The sequence below is a fragment of the Chinchilla lanigera genome, unplaced genomic scaffold (genome assembly GCF_000276665.1).
Source record: "Chinchilla lanigera isolate Chin_1 unplaced genomic scaffold, ChiLan1.0 scaffold00160, whole genome shotgun sequence".
Classification (NCBI taxonomy): Eukaryota; Metazoa; Chordata; class Mammalia; order Rodentia; family Chinchillidae; genus Chinchilla; species Chinchilla lanigera.
Genome location: NW_004955561.1, coordinates 536,096 through 553,154, shown reverse-complemented (window position 1 = coordinate 553,154; position 17,059 = coordinate 536,096). Strand labels below are relative to the sequence as shown.

The 17,059-nt window shown below is 36.9% G+C and overlaps 1 protein-coding gene across 6 annotated transcripts in view; it reads left to right on the top strand.

The window, feature by feature from the left end:
* Positions 1–17,059, top strand: part of Rad18 (RAD18 E3 ubiquitin protein ligase) — a 138,769-nt gene that overhangs the window by 49,200 nt on the left and 72,510 nt on the right. For all 6 annotated transcript variants that reach the window (XM_013509105.1, XM_013509107.1, XM_013509108.1 and 3 more), the window contains exons 6-7: positions 12,987–13,321; positions 14,108–14,207. In XM_013509105.1, the coding sequence (XP_013364559.1) occupies positions 12,987–13,321; positions 14,108–14,207 (435 nt within the window). The remainder of the gene's footprint in view (positions 1–12,986; positions 13,322–14,107; positions 14,208–17,059) is intronic.

Genomic DNA, 17,059 nt, shown 5'->3' with positions numbered 1-17,059 from the left:
GGCCCCAATTAATTTTGCAGCATGTGGGCCACTTAGCTGCCCTATGTCCTCCAGGAACTCTCCTCCATTTGTGCTCCTGGGAGAGTGGCAGGTATTTGCACAAAGGCCTGTCCCTTACTGGGGCAAGCAGACCACTGCATTCTGGGCTGGAGAAAGCAGCTGTGGGAACCTAACAATCTGTTGGCCTCCCTACCTCCACCACAGAGGGCAGTTGCTGCTGACCACTGTGTCCTCCACACCTGGACCTTCCTGGGCTTAAACATCTTTAGTGGATCTGTGATTGATCCTCCCCTGCTCCATGACTGTCTCTCGTGCCTGTATGTGTCCCCACAGTCCCTGAGTTGTGATTTCTAATCTGCCAAAAGGCTCAGTCCCAAACAGTTGATGGCGCCTTTTTGTATTTTCCTGGTTGACTCTTTGAGAGTGCAGCAGTGGATTTCAAAGCCAACCTGCCAGGCAAGAGGAGTCAGCGCTTGCAGCGGGTTTCTCATGAAGCTAGGACTGTGGATCTATTGTTTTATTACTAGGACTGCCAGTACTTTTTGGGCAGAATCAATCAGGTTCCCTTCCCTCCAACGGCCCAGGATTGGCATCGCCAGCTACTTTGTGCTTTTTTCTATTTGCTTTTCTGTTTTTCTGTGCCTTTTTGCTTTTTTTTTTTAATTCTTGGAGGTGCTCCTTTCTTTTCCTCTTGTGAACATACTTTCTCCTGTGTTGCCCTAACTGTTCTTACTTGCAGAATCACTCAGAGGTCCTTGTACCATCTTACTTGGAAGCCCAGCTCAGACTTTCTGTTGTGGAAAAATTCACTCTCATATAGGTTAACACTGCTCCTCTCATTAACGTTTATTCAGCTCATGCCAAATCTTCATAAATCTTTATACCTCTCTCAGTCCTGATTATTCATTTAAAAATATTAGCTATGCACATTAATTGTTTAGTTTTTGGCTGGCAATTAAATGTGTCATGAAGCAAGATATCTTAATGTAGTTAGAAGTTTTTATAAATTTCTATGAAAATATGAGGCAGAATAAAATAATTGCTACTTTGTCTTTTTTAAAAATAATATGTTTTTGTTCAGTGAAGAAATAATTCCTATGGGAGGTGAATATTAAGAGTGGATGTAATGCTCCAGGCTAATAGCGTAAGGGAAAAGGCAATCTGGTCAAATAACAGAGATTGTTGTGGTAAACATTCAACCTTTATCTTTTTTTGCAGGGTTGGTGGGGAGCAAGCAGTACTGGGATTGAACTCAGTACCTGTGTACTGAACTACACCCCCATCCCCTTTTAAGTTTCATTTATTTTTTAAAATTTAAAACAGAATTTTTCTGCATTGTTAAGTAACCTAGGCTGGGTTTGAATTTTCAGTCTTTCTGTCTCAGCTTCCTACACTTCTGGGATTATAGGTGTGTGCCACTATGCCTGACTCTTTCAATTTCAGGTTATAATAAATGGATCACTTTTTTCTTCCATTTCTTTACGATTGATATTTGAGTTGGTTTTGATTTTTGTCTTTTTAAAGTACTTTTGCTGTGAACAATCAGTTTGGGCTCCCCTTGAACTTGCTATATAGCCCAGGCCAGCCTCAAACTCACAGCGATCCTCATGCCTCAGCCTCTAGAAGGCTAGGATAACAGGTGTGTTATGGTTTGTGTCTGTGTGTCCCCCCAAAGCCTCATGCGGTCATGGGGCAGGCTTTTAGAGTTTGACTGATTATGGGTGTGAGAGCTACACCCGCCCTGGGGTGGATAGTTTGCATATGTAAGGGAGAGGAAGAGGCTGCTTCCACCATTCCTCCCTTTTGTGTTTTTGTTGTTGCTTTTGCTGTGTTCTGCCACCATGAGCTGTAGCCCTCTGCCATGTGCCACTCTGCCTTGTAACCTGCCAACTATGGACTGAAAACTCCACAAACTGTAAGCGAAATAAACCTTTCCTTCCTTAATTTTGGGCGTCAGGTATTTTGTTCCAGCAATGAGAGAAAAGTAACCAAGGTGTGTGCCACTATACCCAGCTTTGTACATCTTTTGGCAAATATTTCTCTTAGCTTATATCTAGAAGTGTGATTGTTAGGTCATAGGGTAGACATCCATTTATTTGGTGCTGTCTTCCAAGCTAGTTTCTAAATCATTAATATCAGTTACACTCCCACTGGCAAATGAAAGTTCCATTTCCTTTCTATCACCACCAATATTTGTTACTCTCAGTCTTTAATTTTAGCTTTTCTAACTAGAATATCAGTTAGGTTTCAAAAATTGTACTGTTTTCCTGATTTTTTTGAAATTGGTAAAGTTCTCCATATTAGAATAAATTTAGCAGATTTGGATTTTGATCAATGCATTTCGATAAATGTGTATATATCTATTTAACTACCATCAGACTTACAGCATTCCCATCCCTTCACAGAGTTTCCTTTTCTCCTTCTGGACAGTGCATACACTCAGACCAATGGGCCAAAAAACATGTGAAACACTTAAGACAACTATATTAACTCAAGCTACACCTTTAGATATATTGGCCATGCTGGTTTGCAATAACTTCTGTCTCTCTTTTTTTCCCTGTTGTTTGCTTTTTATTAATATATTGAGTTTCTCCTATAAGAGAAACCATGTGATAGTTTCACTTGTGTTTCTGATATACTTAACATTATGGTCTCAAAGTACATTCATTTTCCTACAAAGGACTCATATTTATCATTTATGGCATGACAATACTCCATTGTGTACAAATGCTGCATTTTCTTTATCCATTTATCCATAGGCTGCTTCCAAGACTTAGCTATTGATTGTGCTGCTAGAAACAGGGGTGTGCATGCATAACTGTGGTATGATATCTTTAACTCTTGGGAAGATACCTAGAAGGGAAATAGCTGGGTCAAATGGAATTTCTAGTTTTAATTTTTTTGAAGTTTCTTTATAGTGATTTCCGTAGTGGTTGCACCAGTTCACAGTCCCATCAACAATGAAGAAGGGTTCCATTTTTCCTGCAGTCTTACTAGCATTTGTTATTGGTTGATTTCATGATGATAGCAGTTATTTTGTTCGTTTTGTTTTGTGATAGGATCTTAGTCTGGGCTGGCCTTGAACTCACTGTGCACCCCAACCTGGCCTCACATTTACAGTCATCCTTCTGCTTCAGCCTCCCAAGTGCTGAGATTATAGGTATATGACACCATACCTGGCATAATAGCCATTCTTTCTGGAGTAAGGTGAAATCTCAGGGTTTCAATTTGCATTTCTGGAATGGCAGAAATGTAGAACATTTTTTCAAGTATTTATTGGCTGCTTATATTTTTTCATTTGAGAAGTATCTATTTACTTTAGGTGCCCATTTTTTGGTTGGGTCTTTAAATTTAGGGGTCCTAATATTTTTGAGTTCTTTATATATTCCAGATATTAATCCTTTGCCTAAGGAGTAGGTGGAAAAAATTTTTTCCCATTCGGTAGGTTGTCTCTTCACTCTGTTGATGGTTTCCTTTGCTATGCAGAAGCTTTTTTTTTTTCCCCCCTTTTTTCTTTTTTTTTTGTACTGGAAATCAAACTCATGACCTTGCACTTGCCAGGCAGGCACTCTGCCACTGAGCTATATCCCTGGCCCTGCAGAAGCTTTTTAATTTGATGTGATCCCATTTGTTGATTCTTGGTATTATTTCTTGTGCAAGTGAGGGCTCTATTCAGAAAGTGTCTGCCTGCACCCATGTCTTCAAGAGTTTTGCCTATTTTGTCTCCCAGCAGATTGTTTCTATTTTAATATTTAGATCTTTGAGACATTTTGATTTTAGTTTTGGGCATGGTGAGAAAGAGAGGAGTGTAGGTTAAATCTTTGGCATGTGGAAAGCCAGTTTTCCCAGCACCATTTGTTAAAAAGGCTGTCTTTCCTTTTGTGGAACTGTTTGGCCCCTTTGTCAAAGATAAGGTAGCTGAGTATGCCTGAGTTTCTGCATTATCTGTTCTGTTCCACTGATCTGCAAGGCTGTTTTTTGCCAACACCATGCTGTTTATATTATTGTAGCTGTGTAGTATAACTTGGAGTCTGGGGTTGCCTGTAAGTTCTCTTTTTTGGTTGGATCTTTTCTGGTAGAACTTGTGTCCAAAAATGACTTGGGAATACCACTTACCTTTCAATTTCATTAAAGAGTTTGAGGAGTATTGGCAGTAGATCTTCTCAAAAGTTTTTACAGAATGCAGCAATGAGTCTCTCAGGACTTGGGCTTTTTGTAGTTGATAGTATTTTCATTACTTTTTCAATTTCACTTAGTGATATTGGCTTATTCAGGACTTTTATATTTTGGTTCAGCTTTGGTAGTTTGTATGTATCTAGGAATTTACTCACTTCCATATTTTCCATTGTATTAATGTACGAGTTCTTGAAGTTGCTACAGATATTATTCTGGATTTCAGCAGAATCCATTGTGATTTCACCTTTATTATTTAAAATTTCATGTATTTAGGTCTTTTTCTTTATTTTGGTAAGTTTGGCTAAGCATTTGTCTATTTTATTTATTCTTTCAAAGAACCAGTTTTTTATATTTATTGATTTTCTTATTTTTTTAGTCTCAATTTCACTAATTTCTGCTCTGATATTTATAATTTTCCTCCTCATACTAGCTTTGGGTTTTGCTTTTTCTAGGATCTTGAGGTACATCATTAGGTTATTTATTTGAGCTTGCTCTTTTGTCTCTTTCTCAGATATATTTGAGCATTTTTTATAACACTGCTTTGGTGATCATGGATTTTTTGAGGTGCTTCTTGTCACAGAAATACCTTATTTTCGTATCAGTTTTTTTTTTTTTTTTAAGAAAACAAAATGCCATTTTTTAAACTTTTTTTTTCTTTTTAAAGAGAGTAGTAAAAAAAGAACAATAGCAAAACACCAATATCACAGACATAAATAAAACAAAGCAAGAACATTAAAAATGATACAGAGTTTCAAAACAAAATGATAGGAATTAACAGTGGTTCTTATGGGCTGGGGATTTAGCTCAGCGGCACAGCGCCTGCCTGGCAAGCTCAAGGTCGTGAGTTCGACTCCCAGTACCGGGCGCGGGGGCTTCGGACAAAAAAAAAAAACAGTGGTTCTTATATTACATATTGTTATCTTCAACTAAGTTGCTCAGATTACCAGATGTAAGAATGGATGATTGTGCAAACCATTAAAGATAATAAAAAAAATTATTAAAAAAAGCATTAGAGACCATACAGAGTTTCACTAGACAAAATAGTAGGAATTCACCAGTGGTTGTTGTATTGCATATTGTTGTCTTCAAATCAGTTACTCAGATTACCAGATACAAGGATTTAAAATGGATCACAATATAAAAAATTTTAAGCATTATCTATTCCTTTCAATAAACCACCAGACATCAGCAGTGTATTGCCTTCCTTCTTTTTCTTCTTTCCCTCATCCCACTTGATACTTCCTTTGAGCAGTTTCTTTCCCTTTCAAGTTAGCTATTGTACATTTTGGGTTTTGTTTACTCTTTCAGGTTCTTACACTAGGGAGACAATATGATGTTTACACATATGGGTCTGATTTATTTCACTTATGAGTGTGGTCTCTAGTTGCATCCATTTACCTGTGAAACCCTGGAGTTTATCGTTTTTATAGCTGAGAAATACTCCATTGTATAAAAATACCACATCTTTTTTATCCATTCCTCAGTTGATGGGCATTTGGGTTGTTTCCAAGATTTAGCTATGACAAATTGCACTGCTATAAACATGGGTGCACATATAATGCTTTTAATTCTTCTGGGAAAGTATACATAAGGGGAGTAGCTGGGTTAATTGGGACTTCTAATCCTAGTTTACTGAGGAATCTCCAAACTTATTTTCACAGTGGTTTCACTAGTCTACACTCCCACCAGCAGTGGAGAAGTGTTCATTTTACCCCACAGCCTCTCCAGCATTTGTTATTGGTTGATTTCCTGGTGGTAGCCATTTTTTCTGGGGTCAGATGGAATCTCAGTGTTGTTTTAATTTGCATTTCTTGAATGACTGATGATGTTGAACATTATTTCATATATTTATTTGCCATTAATATTTCTTCATGTGAGAAGTGTGTATTCATCTCAGATGCCCATTTTTAGTTAGATTGGAGCTTTGAACTTTGGGGGCCTGATTTTTTTTTTTAATTTTGTTTTTAATTCTTTATATGTTCTAGATAGAAGTCCTTTGTCTGAAGGGCAGTTGGCTAAAAATTTTTTCCCAGTTCCTGGGTTTTCTTTTTACTCTGTTGGTAATTTCTTTTGATGTACAAAAGATAAGATCCCATTTGTTGATTCTTTGAAGTACTTCCCATGCAGTTTAGTTTTTGTTTATGAACTCTGCCTACCCCTCTGTCTTCAAGATATTTACCTACTTTCTCTTCCAGTAAATTTAGTGTTTCTGTTTTAATATTTAGAACTTTGATCCATTTTGACTTTAGTTTAGTGCATGGTGTGATACACATGGGTCTAGTTTTAGTCTTCACCATGTGTAAAGCCAGTTTTTCCAGCACTATTTATTAAAGAGGCTATCTTTCTTCCAATGAACACGTTTGGCCCCTTTGTCAAAGACAAGTTGGCTGTGTGTGTTTGTAGTTGCTGCTGCATCTTCTAATCTGTTCCATTGATCTTTAGGTCTGTTTTTTTTTTTGCCAGTACCATGCTGATTTTATCGCAGTAGCTTTGTAGTATAATTTCAAGTCAGGGATTGTGATACCTCCTGCCTTTCCTTTATTGCCCAGGATTGCTTTTGCTGTTATAGATCTCTTCTGGTTCCAGATAAATTTTCAGAGTGTTTTCTCTAGATCTGTGAGGTATACTGATGGTATTTTAATTGCGATTGCATTGAATCTGTACCACAATTTAGGAAGTATTGCCACTTTTACAATGTTGGTTCTTCTTATCCATGAGCAGGTAATATCTTTCCATTTTCTGAAATCCTCTTCGATCTCTTTTTTCAGAGTACTGTAATTTTCACTGTATAGATCTTTTACTTCTTTTGTTAGATTGATTCCTAAGTATTTCATTTTTTTAGATGCTATTATGAAAGGTGTGGTTTCACTAATTTCTCTCTCAGCCCGTTTGTTGTTTGTGTACAGGAATGCTATTGATTTTTGAGTGTTGACTGTGTTTTGTACAAGGTTTGTGGACACTCACACTGTAAAGCTTTTATTGCTAGCAAAGAAATCTGTTTAGTTAGTTGCTTTTCAGTGATGTACTTTGGGTGTGGCTAATTTTTTCCCTTATCTGAACACAGAGATCCAAACACTATGGTTAATTTGGGAGGGGAGGATGTAGTGTAATTAGCCTGGCAACCACATTCTCTGGGCATGTATGTACTCTAATATTGTCACAAAAATAGTCTGAGTATTGGTTTATAGAGAGATAGTGACAAATATGTGACTCTATTAATAATATCAAGCAAATCAGCCATTGCAGAATGGTCCAAGACAAATTAGATATTAACATGCCATAACAATCAATTATGTACTACCTTTAATCCTATAGATAAAAACCACAATTATGGTATAAACATTAAGACAATCCAGGCATTGCCTTACAGCTCATATCTACTAAGTAGATCAGCTGTGTCTGTCCTAATGGTAGAAAAGAATTCAACAATAATTTGCAGAGTTAATTATCAAAAGATTAACAAAGCTTTATCATTATTCTGTTAAAGATAAAGAGTTTGGGAAGAGGATATGCAAGAGGAAAACTCTGAAACCTTAAACTCTGTGATGTGGAATGATGGAGGGAAGTGGTACAAAGTCTTCTTGGGGCATAGAAGGATTTTTATAGAGTTAGGAAAAAGTAAGAGAAAAAATTGATAAGAAATAGATAAAAGAAAAAGGGGGAAAAATTACATAGAATGTAAGATTAAAAGAGAACTAATTAAAGGGTGAAAAATTCAAAGGGAGAAGAGGAAAAAATAATTAAAAGAAAAAGACATGGAAAACAAAGGAGAAGAGCAAAGGAAGATTTCCCAAGACTCCTCCCTGAATGGCATCTGACCACTCTCTCTAGGGCATAGTGGGTGTTTGGACTGGAGGCACTCACTGCCTGTTGCAGTAATCGTTATCTACAGGTCTGCTCCACTGCTGTGTTTCTCCCTGAAGGCTTCTGGATCTCTGACTTTTACTTTATCTTACAGATTTGGTTTTCCTTTCTCATGAGCCACAAGCCAGGAGCTGGGGATAAAGTGCAGATTGCCCCTTCCTTTTTCTGTGTTGCGGTCTATCTCTTTAGTTTCTCTGTAGGCTTCAGTTTTCCCATCAGATCTTTTGTTGGTCCCAGGGATCTACTTTTTTCCTTCTTTTCTTCCCCAACTTGTCATCTTCCAGTGTCTGGATTGTTCTGAATCTGGAGTTGTTGCTTAACACTCTGCCATTGTCCTGGAAGTCTCCCCAGTTCTATATTTTATTTTGACACAGTATTTTTGCTAAGTCTCTAAGTTTCCCATCCTGGTCTCAACTTGAGATTCTTGTATCTCAGCCTTCCAGGGTGTTGGGATTATAGGCATATGCCACCATACCTGATTGCTTTCTGATTTTTAAGGGTGTTTTTTGGTGAGCATATGCTTAAATTTGATAAAGTTAAGTTTACTTTTCTCTTTTTAATGATTAGTGCTTCTTGAATCCTGCCCAAGAATTCTTTGCCTAATAGATACTTTGATATGTTTTCTTCTAGACTTATTACCATTTTACCTTTTACATATAGGTCTTCAAACCTACTCAGGTTAATTTTTGTGTATGTTGGGAGTAAGGACCAGGGTTCATTTTTTTCTCAGAAGGTATTCAGTTGTTGTAGCACCATTTATTAAAAGAAGCCCCTAAATTGTAGTTTACCGTTACTGGGATTCTGGGGAGCTGTGGGGTCCTTCTAGAGCCAGGTTCTTGTTCTGAACAAAGAATTGGCCAAGACAAGCAGAAAAGGTAGGGAGGTTTTACATTTATTAAAGGTAAAAATAGAAGTATGCTCTGACGAGTGAGAATGGGCCAATGAGAAAGAGCACACTGGCCCCGAGGTCAATGGCCTCAGTCTTTTGTGTCCCCCATGCTGATGTGAGATCTAGGCTGTTTTATCGAAAGCCTGCTTGATCAGGCACCAGAACTACAGATAGCATTCTCTGATCAATGAATTGATCAGTATCCTGGGCAGCCCTGGGGAGCTGTGTTATTTGCCTGTGTCCTGGATCTCCCTGATTGACAGGTCATGCCCACTTAGCCATTATTTCTTTACAAGCTAATACTGTAGTATCTTTAAAACTGTAGCTGTATCATAAGCATTTAAAGTTTGGTAATACAGTTTTTCTAACTTTGTTGTTCTTCAGGACTGCTGGCTTTCTAGGGACTTTGGGTTTCCATATACATTTTAGAATGAATATATCATTTCTGCTCCCCAAAAAGTGGCTTGCATTTTGATTGGGGTTACACTGAATATACAAATCAGTGTGGAAGAAATGGACATCTTAACCTCAATGAGTCTCTAAGTCTGTGGACATGGACTATTTCTTCACTTATTTAGACTTTCTGTCATACCTCCAACCCCACCCTTGTACTCAGGCTTTTTCTGTGTTGCCTAGTCTGGTCTTAAAACTCCTGGTGTCAAGATCCTCATGTGTCAGCCTCCCAAGTAGCTGGGATTATAGATATGTATGACTATGCATGGATTTCTTAGTTTGCTAAGCAGTGTTTTGTAGTTCTTTTTTTTTTGGTTTTTCTCCGGTACTGGGAACCGAACTCACGACCTTGCGCTTGCCAGGCAGGCGCTTTTGCCGCTGAGCTAAATCCCCAGCCCCAGTGTTTTGTAGTTCTGAGGATAGAGATTTTGAACCATTGTGTTAAATTTATTCTGAGTATTTTCGATAGTATTTAAATGATTTTAAAATTTTATTTTCTGATTGCTAGTGTATAGGCATATTATTTTTTGTTTATTGACATTATAGCCAGTGCCTTGTAGAATGTTGATTCTACTTCCTTGTAGATTCTTTGAGATTTGTACATACATGAAAGTTTCTTCCAGTCTTTGTACCCTTTATATTTGTTTTATTTCTTTTTGTTTTTTTGGCCTCACCACTTAGACTGAGATTTCTACTAAGGCTTTAAGAGGTGGTGGTAGCAGATCCTTGCAGTGTTTTCAATCTTAGGGGAAACTACTCATTCAACATTTCATGAATGATTGATGTTAGCTCTAAGTTTTTGAAGGTAATCTTTTATCAGATTAAGAAAATTTCCTTCTATTGATTTGCTGGAGTGTTTTTATTTATAAATTGCTGTTAAATTTTGTCACGTGCTTTTTAGCCTCTTTTGAGATGATTATATCATCTTTCTACTTTATTTTCTAATGTAGTAAAATACATTGATTGCTTTTTCAAATAATAAAGCAACCTTGTTTTTCTGGAATAAATCCCACTTGGTCATGATAAACTTTGTTAATTTGTTTCTAGATTTTATTTGTTAGCATTTTTCTCGGATTTTCATGTCTATATTTTGATGGTTGAACTATAATTTTTATTTTCTGTAATATGCTTACCTGGTTTTACAAGGTCATGCTTCAACATGAGTTGGGGAATATCATCTCATTTCTGTTTTCTAGACTAGTCTGTGCAATGTCAATAATGTCTTTCCACTGGATATGTGGTAAAAGTCACCAGTGAAGCCATCTGAGCTGTGGCTTTCCTTTGTAGGGAGGCTTTTTAAATTGTAGTTCACATTTCCTTAATTGATAATAAGGATTCATCTGATTTTCTGTTTCTTCCTTTCAATTTTGATGAATAGTGCTTTTCAAGGAATTTATCCATTTCATCCAAAAATTTAAATGTATTGCTATAACCTGCTCATAATATTCTCTAATTACTTTAATATCTGTAGTGTCTGTAATGGTATCTCCTTTTAATTCTTTGTTTTGTAAATTTATATTTTTACTTTTTGTACTTGGTAGGAATTTAATGATTTTGTTAAGTTTTTTTAAAGAGGCAAATTTTGGCTTTGTTCATTTTCTCTTGTCTTTTTTCTACTGTAGTAGTCTCTACTGCAGTTTCTTTCCTTCTTTGGTTTGAGTTTGCTCATTGTTTACCAACTTTTAAATTGGAAAGTTGGAAGTTTAAAATAATGACTTTTGTGACAGGGTTTTAGTAAGCTACCCAGACTGGCCTTGAACTCATAATCCCCTGCTTTTAGCCTGTGAAATTGCTGGAATCACTGACCTGTGCCACTGTGCTCAGCTAGAGTATTGATTTTTTAGCTTCTTGCTCCATTAAAATTGTCCCTCAAGGGATTGTTTTGGCAGACGTCCATGTTATTGTTCAACTCAAGCTACTTTATAATATCCATTATGATTTGATCATTTGGGTTATTAAGAATTGTGATGCTTAATTTCTTAATGTTTAGAGAACTTCTAGTTATCTTTGTTTTATTGAATTTTGTGTGAATTATGCAATGGAGAAATCTATGGGTTGATTTTATTTTATTTTTTTTTCCTCATCAGGGTTGGAAAATTCTCAGTCATTGATTTTCCTAATGGTTATTTTTCATTGTTTCTGGTCCTGGGATACTGATTATGTGTTGATACCATACATTTTTTCCTGTCTTTTTTATTCTTTCTTCTGTGCATCAGTTTGAGTGTTTCTGTGTTTTCTATTGATTTTACTGTCTTCTATTTTCTGGTATTATAGTCATTTGATTTAGATATAGTATTTTGTAATTATAGAATGTTCATTGATTCTTTTGTGTGGATTTTAGTTCTCTCTGGTAATACAACATTTTAAAAAATCCATTTGTGTATATTTTCCTCTTTTTTCTTCAACAAGTCCTGGTGTAGTGTTTTGTTAGGTTGGGTAGTTCAGTCTTGTTCGTATAGGGTGGTCATTTTTCCTAAGATGTGGCTTTTGTGGAATCTCATCTGACCTTCCATGGTCTTCACTGGGATCTCTCCCCTTTGGCCACACTTGAATACCAACAATGTTTCAAATCAATCTTTTGGAATTTCAACTTACCAGTATCTGCTTCTTGCCAGGCCTCCTGTGCTTTTGTGTATGGTTATGCACCCTTCTATGCAGATTTTTGTGGTTCCCTTTTTGCGGCTATCACATGGCAGTCACTCTAATCCCCCAGTCTGCCTCCCCCTTCTCTGTTCCTTCTACCCAGCGAGATCTTTCCTTGTCCTGGGACCTCAGTTCTATATTCAGCTCCCAGAAAATGCTTCCAGGGCAGACTTCTGGGGGAATGTTGGATCACTTCATTTAACTGTTCTTTCTCAGACATGGTAGTTTTGTGTTGACTGTACTGTAGAGCAGTGGTGGCAAACCTATGACATACATGTTACTTGTTTTTCTTTTACAACAAAAGATGTTAATGTATGAGTTGTTTTTTCTAAACCAGAACCTCAGTGTTCAGGTTTAATTGCAGTGTTGGCACTTTGTGATAAATAAGCAGGTTTTATGTTGCAGTTTGGGCACTCATCTCTAAAAGGTCTGCCATCACTACTCTAGAGCCTGTAAATAGTTTTAGATGTTTTTTCCAGATTTTACAATTGGAGAATAAGTCTCTTGTCAGCTTTTTGCTGTAACCAGGTCCTAAAGTCTTTCCATGTCCTTTTTAAAAAAGGTACTAGGGATTGAAGTCTGGGCTTTGCCTGCGTTAAGCAGCACTCTACACTGAGCTATACAGCTCCACTCCTTTTTACATTTACTTTTTGTTTGAAGACAGGATCTTGCTATATTGTCCAGATTGGTTTAGAACTTAAAATCTTCGCTTCAGCTTCCAGTGTAGCTGAGATTACCAGTGTGTGCCACTGTGCCCAACTCTTCTATTTTCTTTTATAGACATATTAATTACCTTTTAAATTAGATTTATTACTTTCTGTTTTATTCTAGGAAAAACTGCAGTTGGTTTGTATGATACAAATTTTGTATTTTAGAGAAACAGGTGTTAATTGGGAAAACAGCTCATGTTGATCAATTTTATTATATATAACTTGATATCTGTTGTTTTTTGTGTCTCAAGGAATCATCTGTTACAGTTTGCTTTAGAGTCACCTCCTATATCTCCCGCTTCTTCCTCAAAGAAGCTGGCTGTCAAAGTACAGAGTCCTGGAGCCTTCAGACATTCTTTAAAGCAGGGCAGCACATTAATGGACAAGTTTTTGGTCAGAGACCCTAGTGGTTCTACATCAGCATTGTTGATAAAAGAAAATGACAGCAAATTCAGCCATCAGAAAGAGGCAAGCCCTTCTACACAAACCAAAGAAACCTGTTTTGCAGAAAAGATGACACCTGGCTCCTCAGATGCCAGTAGGCCTGAGATACCCTCTACGTCCTCTTTGAAACAAGTTGTTAAAGGTAAGAAATTATTTTCCTATGTGCATTTTTTTTTTCCTATGTGCATTTTCTTAATGAAAATTTCGGTGTCCATATGACATCAGAATAAATAGTAGTTTTGAGAAGAAAGGAGTACAAAGGGACCAGATTTCACCTTCCTACTGTCTCAGAGGTGGTTATAGTCATTGTTTATAGATGTGTTTTCTTTTTCTCTCAGAATGGAAATGCAGTGTGGTTGCTGCAAGAATCAAACAGTTTAATTAGCTTATACTTCCAAGTATGACAGTAGCCCCACCCACCAAGTAGTAGTTCTGGTTTAATCTTAAAGAGCTCTTTTTATTCTGACTGTACCACTCCTTAACCGACCCCTCCGTGCTATTCTGCCTTATTTCTAGCCGTCCCACCTTACTTCTTCTCTTTCCCTCTCACAAAGTTACCTTGTTCTAGCCAAGCTCATTTCCATACTGTTTTTCCACCTAGGATTAGCAAATTATGACTCAAAGGCCAAAACTGGCTTGCCAACTATTTTTGTAAATAAAATTTACTGGAACACTGTTACAACATTTGTTTGTATTGTCTCTCACTGCCTTCACAGTACTGTGGCAGAGCGGCACAGTAGTGACAGACTGACCAGAAGGCCTCAGTGTTGACTCCTTGGCTCTTTACTAAGCATGTTTGCCAACCTCCGCTGTACATCTTTCAGGCTATGTTTTATTTATGGATTAGATTAGACAACATTGGTATCTCAGCTTATCTTTTGCCCTTTCTACAGATAATAAAGTCCTTCTTTCTCTTTAAAAAATACAGTAGATTGCCCTGTTTGTGGTGTTAACATTCCAGAAAATCATATTAATAAGCACTTAGATGGCTGTTTGTCACGTGAAGAGAAGATGGAGAGCCTCAGAAGGTAAGAAAGTTGACTATACCACTTCAGTTACTTTAGCTAGATGCTTCTGGTGCATATAAACTTGAAAAACATTCAGTATTTTGTTTCTTTGGCCAGTTGTCATATTCCCTCTCCCAGGCACTTTTTCCTTTAATTCTGTTTGACATTGCTCCCATTCCCTCTCCTCTTGTTCTTTCTTCAACTCTCACTTTGCCAGATATGATATTAAATATATAACTGCTAAATATGTTGAATATATATTTAACTTTTAAAAAATTTGACCTCAGGAATTAATGACTTAGAATTAAGTTCTTTCTAGAAACTTTTTCTTCTTAGAATTTTAGAACTCCTATAAAATCTCTTAGCCACAGAAAGCAGGACTAGATTCTGAATATACAAAATATAAAACCTTTCTTCAGTTCTCAGGATACTTGAAAGTTTCAAATCAGGTTTTTAAAAAGATTTACTTATCTTTTTGACAAGGCAGGTATAGATACATAATACAAAAAAGGTTCAAAAGTGTGTATCAAACATAATGTCATTCCTTCCAAACCACCTAGGTTATACAACTAATGAGTCATCACCACATTATCTGCATCCAACTGTTGTGCTATCCTGCCTCCATTATACATCAAAGTAGCAATAATTTCTTAAACCAGCCCGCTATTGTCATACATATAAACTGCTTAAGAATGAAATTTTAATTGAAGTTTAATTGTTAGGTTTTGCAGAGTCCATGGCCCATGAAGATAATAAGGAAGCAAATTAGATGAGTCTGATGATAAAGGGAAGAAGTGAGGTGGTAGTTTAGGGAGAGTGAATAGCACCATCAAGGAAAGATTTCGTTTTTAACAATAAGGGTTGTTTAAGCCTTCGGTCTCTTTTCTGGTAGTTTCTGCAGGGAGAGAGCAGATGATCAGTGGAACAAAGTGCTGAACGCAAGACACCAGCAGTTCGGTAATGAAGTTATCCTGGACTTGCTGGAAGGACTATTTTGAACAGGAGGAAAGGGAGAGAATAGGTAATAATTCAGAGAATTTGGGAAACAAGAGGAAGGAAGCTGAAGACATGAGTAGTACTTGGAAAGTGGGGATGAATAGAATGAGTGACCCTTCTTTTTTGATCTGTTTTGAAGATGTAGGAACGATGTTTTCCAAAAACCATGCTAATAAGGCAGGGCCATCTTACCACTTTTTTATGATTAAAGATAAAAAAGCTATCTCTTTTTAGAAGTAAACCTGGGGCGAATGCAAGTTCTGAAGGACAGATTCATGCTGTGGTAACTTGTGCCCTCTGACCTAGGAAGCACAGTCACTGCTCACTAAGTTACACTGCGGTGCACTTGCCTCCAGACCCGGGGGTTACTTTGTTGATGAGGGTAAGAAGTTTAGGTTACTTAATGGGGATTTGGAATAAATGAAACTGGATAGTTCAAGGCTGGCTTTTCTCTTGAGAAGTTGTTTCTCTTTTTCTCTTTTTTTTTTCCCCCAAAAAGTGAGTTGGGAGTATAGAAGCTGAGTATTTTCTACCTAAAGTAAGAAATCATCACTGATAATCTTATTTGGGCTTTGTTTTCTAGATTCATCAATTGTATTATAATACATTTAGCTCTGTCAGTTCATTCAAAGTCATACTTGTACATGTGTGATTAAGTTTAAGTTCCCGGAATGATTTCAAGTCCTGCTCTGTAGAATGCTGTAGTCTTGGCGGTTGGTCGGTAGTGTAGTGCAGAATCAGTGTAGCCTGTGTTACCTTCTTAGTGTATTGAAGACCATAGGAAGCCCTACATAAAGATAACTATGGAGTATTGTTTCATGAAGTAATTCCTGAGTTTGTTTTTTGCCATTGACCTTTTTGCCCTGATAATTCACGTCTTGAAGAATTGGGCAGATATTCTTAGGGAGCCATTTAGCAGCATCTCTCTTTAGTTATATACCGGACTGGACATCTGGCCACTTAGAAGAGCCTTGGCCTATTTTTCAGTCTCCACTGCAATACCCCGACAAGCCCTTACTTAGATGTGGCTGAAAACCTTTAACACATCCTGTATGAAATTGCCTCATGGTTCATTCAAAGCACATATTCATCCTTTGATGTTGTCAGATTGCAAGGGCTCTCAAATGCAATACTCAGTTTCACTAAATCACAGAAGATAGATCAGTGTCATTTTTATGTTTGGGGAAACTTTCCTCTTCCTGTTTTCAAATTCCTGACAAATTGTTGATCTCAGGTAGTGCTTTTCATTGTAAATGCCAGTGAACGATATAGTTCTTTATTAGAATTTTAGCTATATGCTTAATAATCTGTCCATAATAAAATAAATGTTTTGGATAGGGATTTAATGATTTGTTTCTGTTTGTGTGCTTGTTATAAAAGCCTGCAAAATGATTCAGCAGTTGCTACCTACTGTGATTTTATTTTGCCATAATTTTGTCTGTCTTATGGAGTCCAGTTGGCTGTCATTATAAGAACAGATTTCAGAAAAATTTACTCTGTTGGAGTTTGTAGATATTTTTATACTTAAATAATTACTTTTAGATTTTAGTTATAGAGAATAAAAGAAATAATTTACCCAGGAAATAGCACTATTGGTTAGTAGAGAAATGTTTGTAGTTCTGTCTTTTTTAAGTGTAATATTTCTATATATATGATCTATGGACCTGGTCTTTACCCCGGGGAAACTGTGTCAGTCAGTACTTACTAGAAAAACAGATTTAATGCAAGATACACAAATATATAAGAATGTACAAGATTGGCTTACGATGGCTACCCACAGAGGCAGGTGTGAATGTTTACAAAAGGGCTGTCTGTGTTTGGAGATCCAAAGGATCTGGTTGAAGGCCTGGTGCTCATTTTAGTGTCCCGTGTGAGCC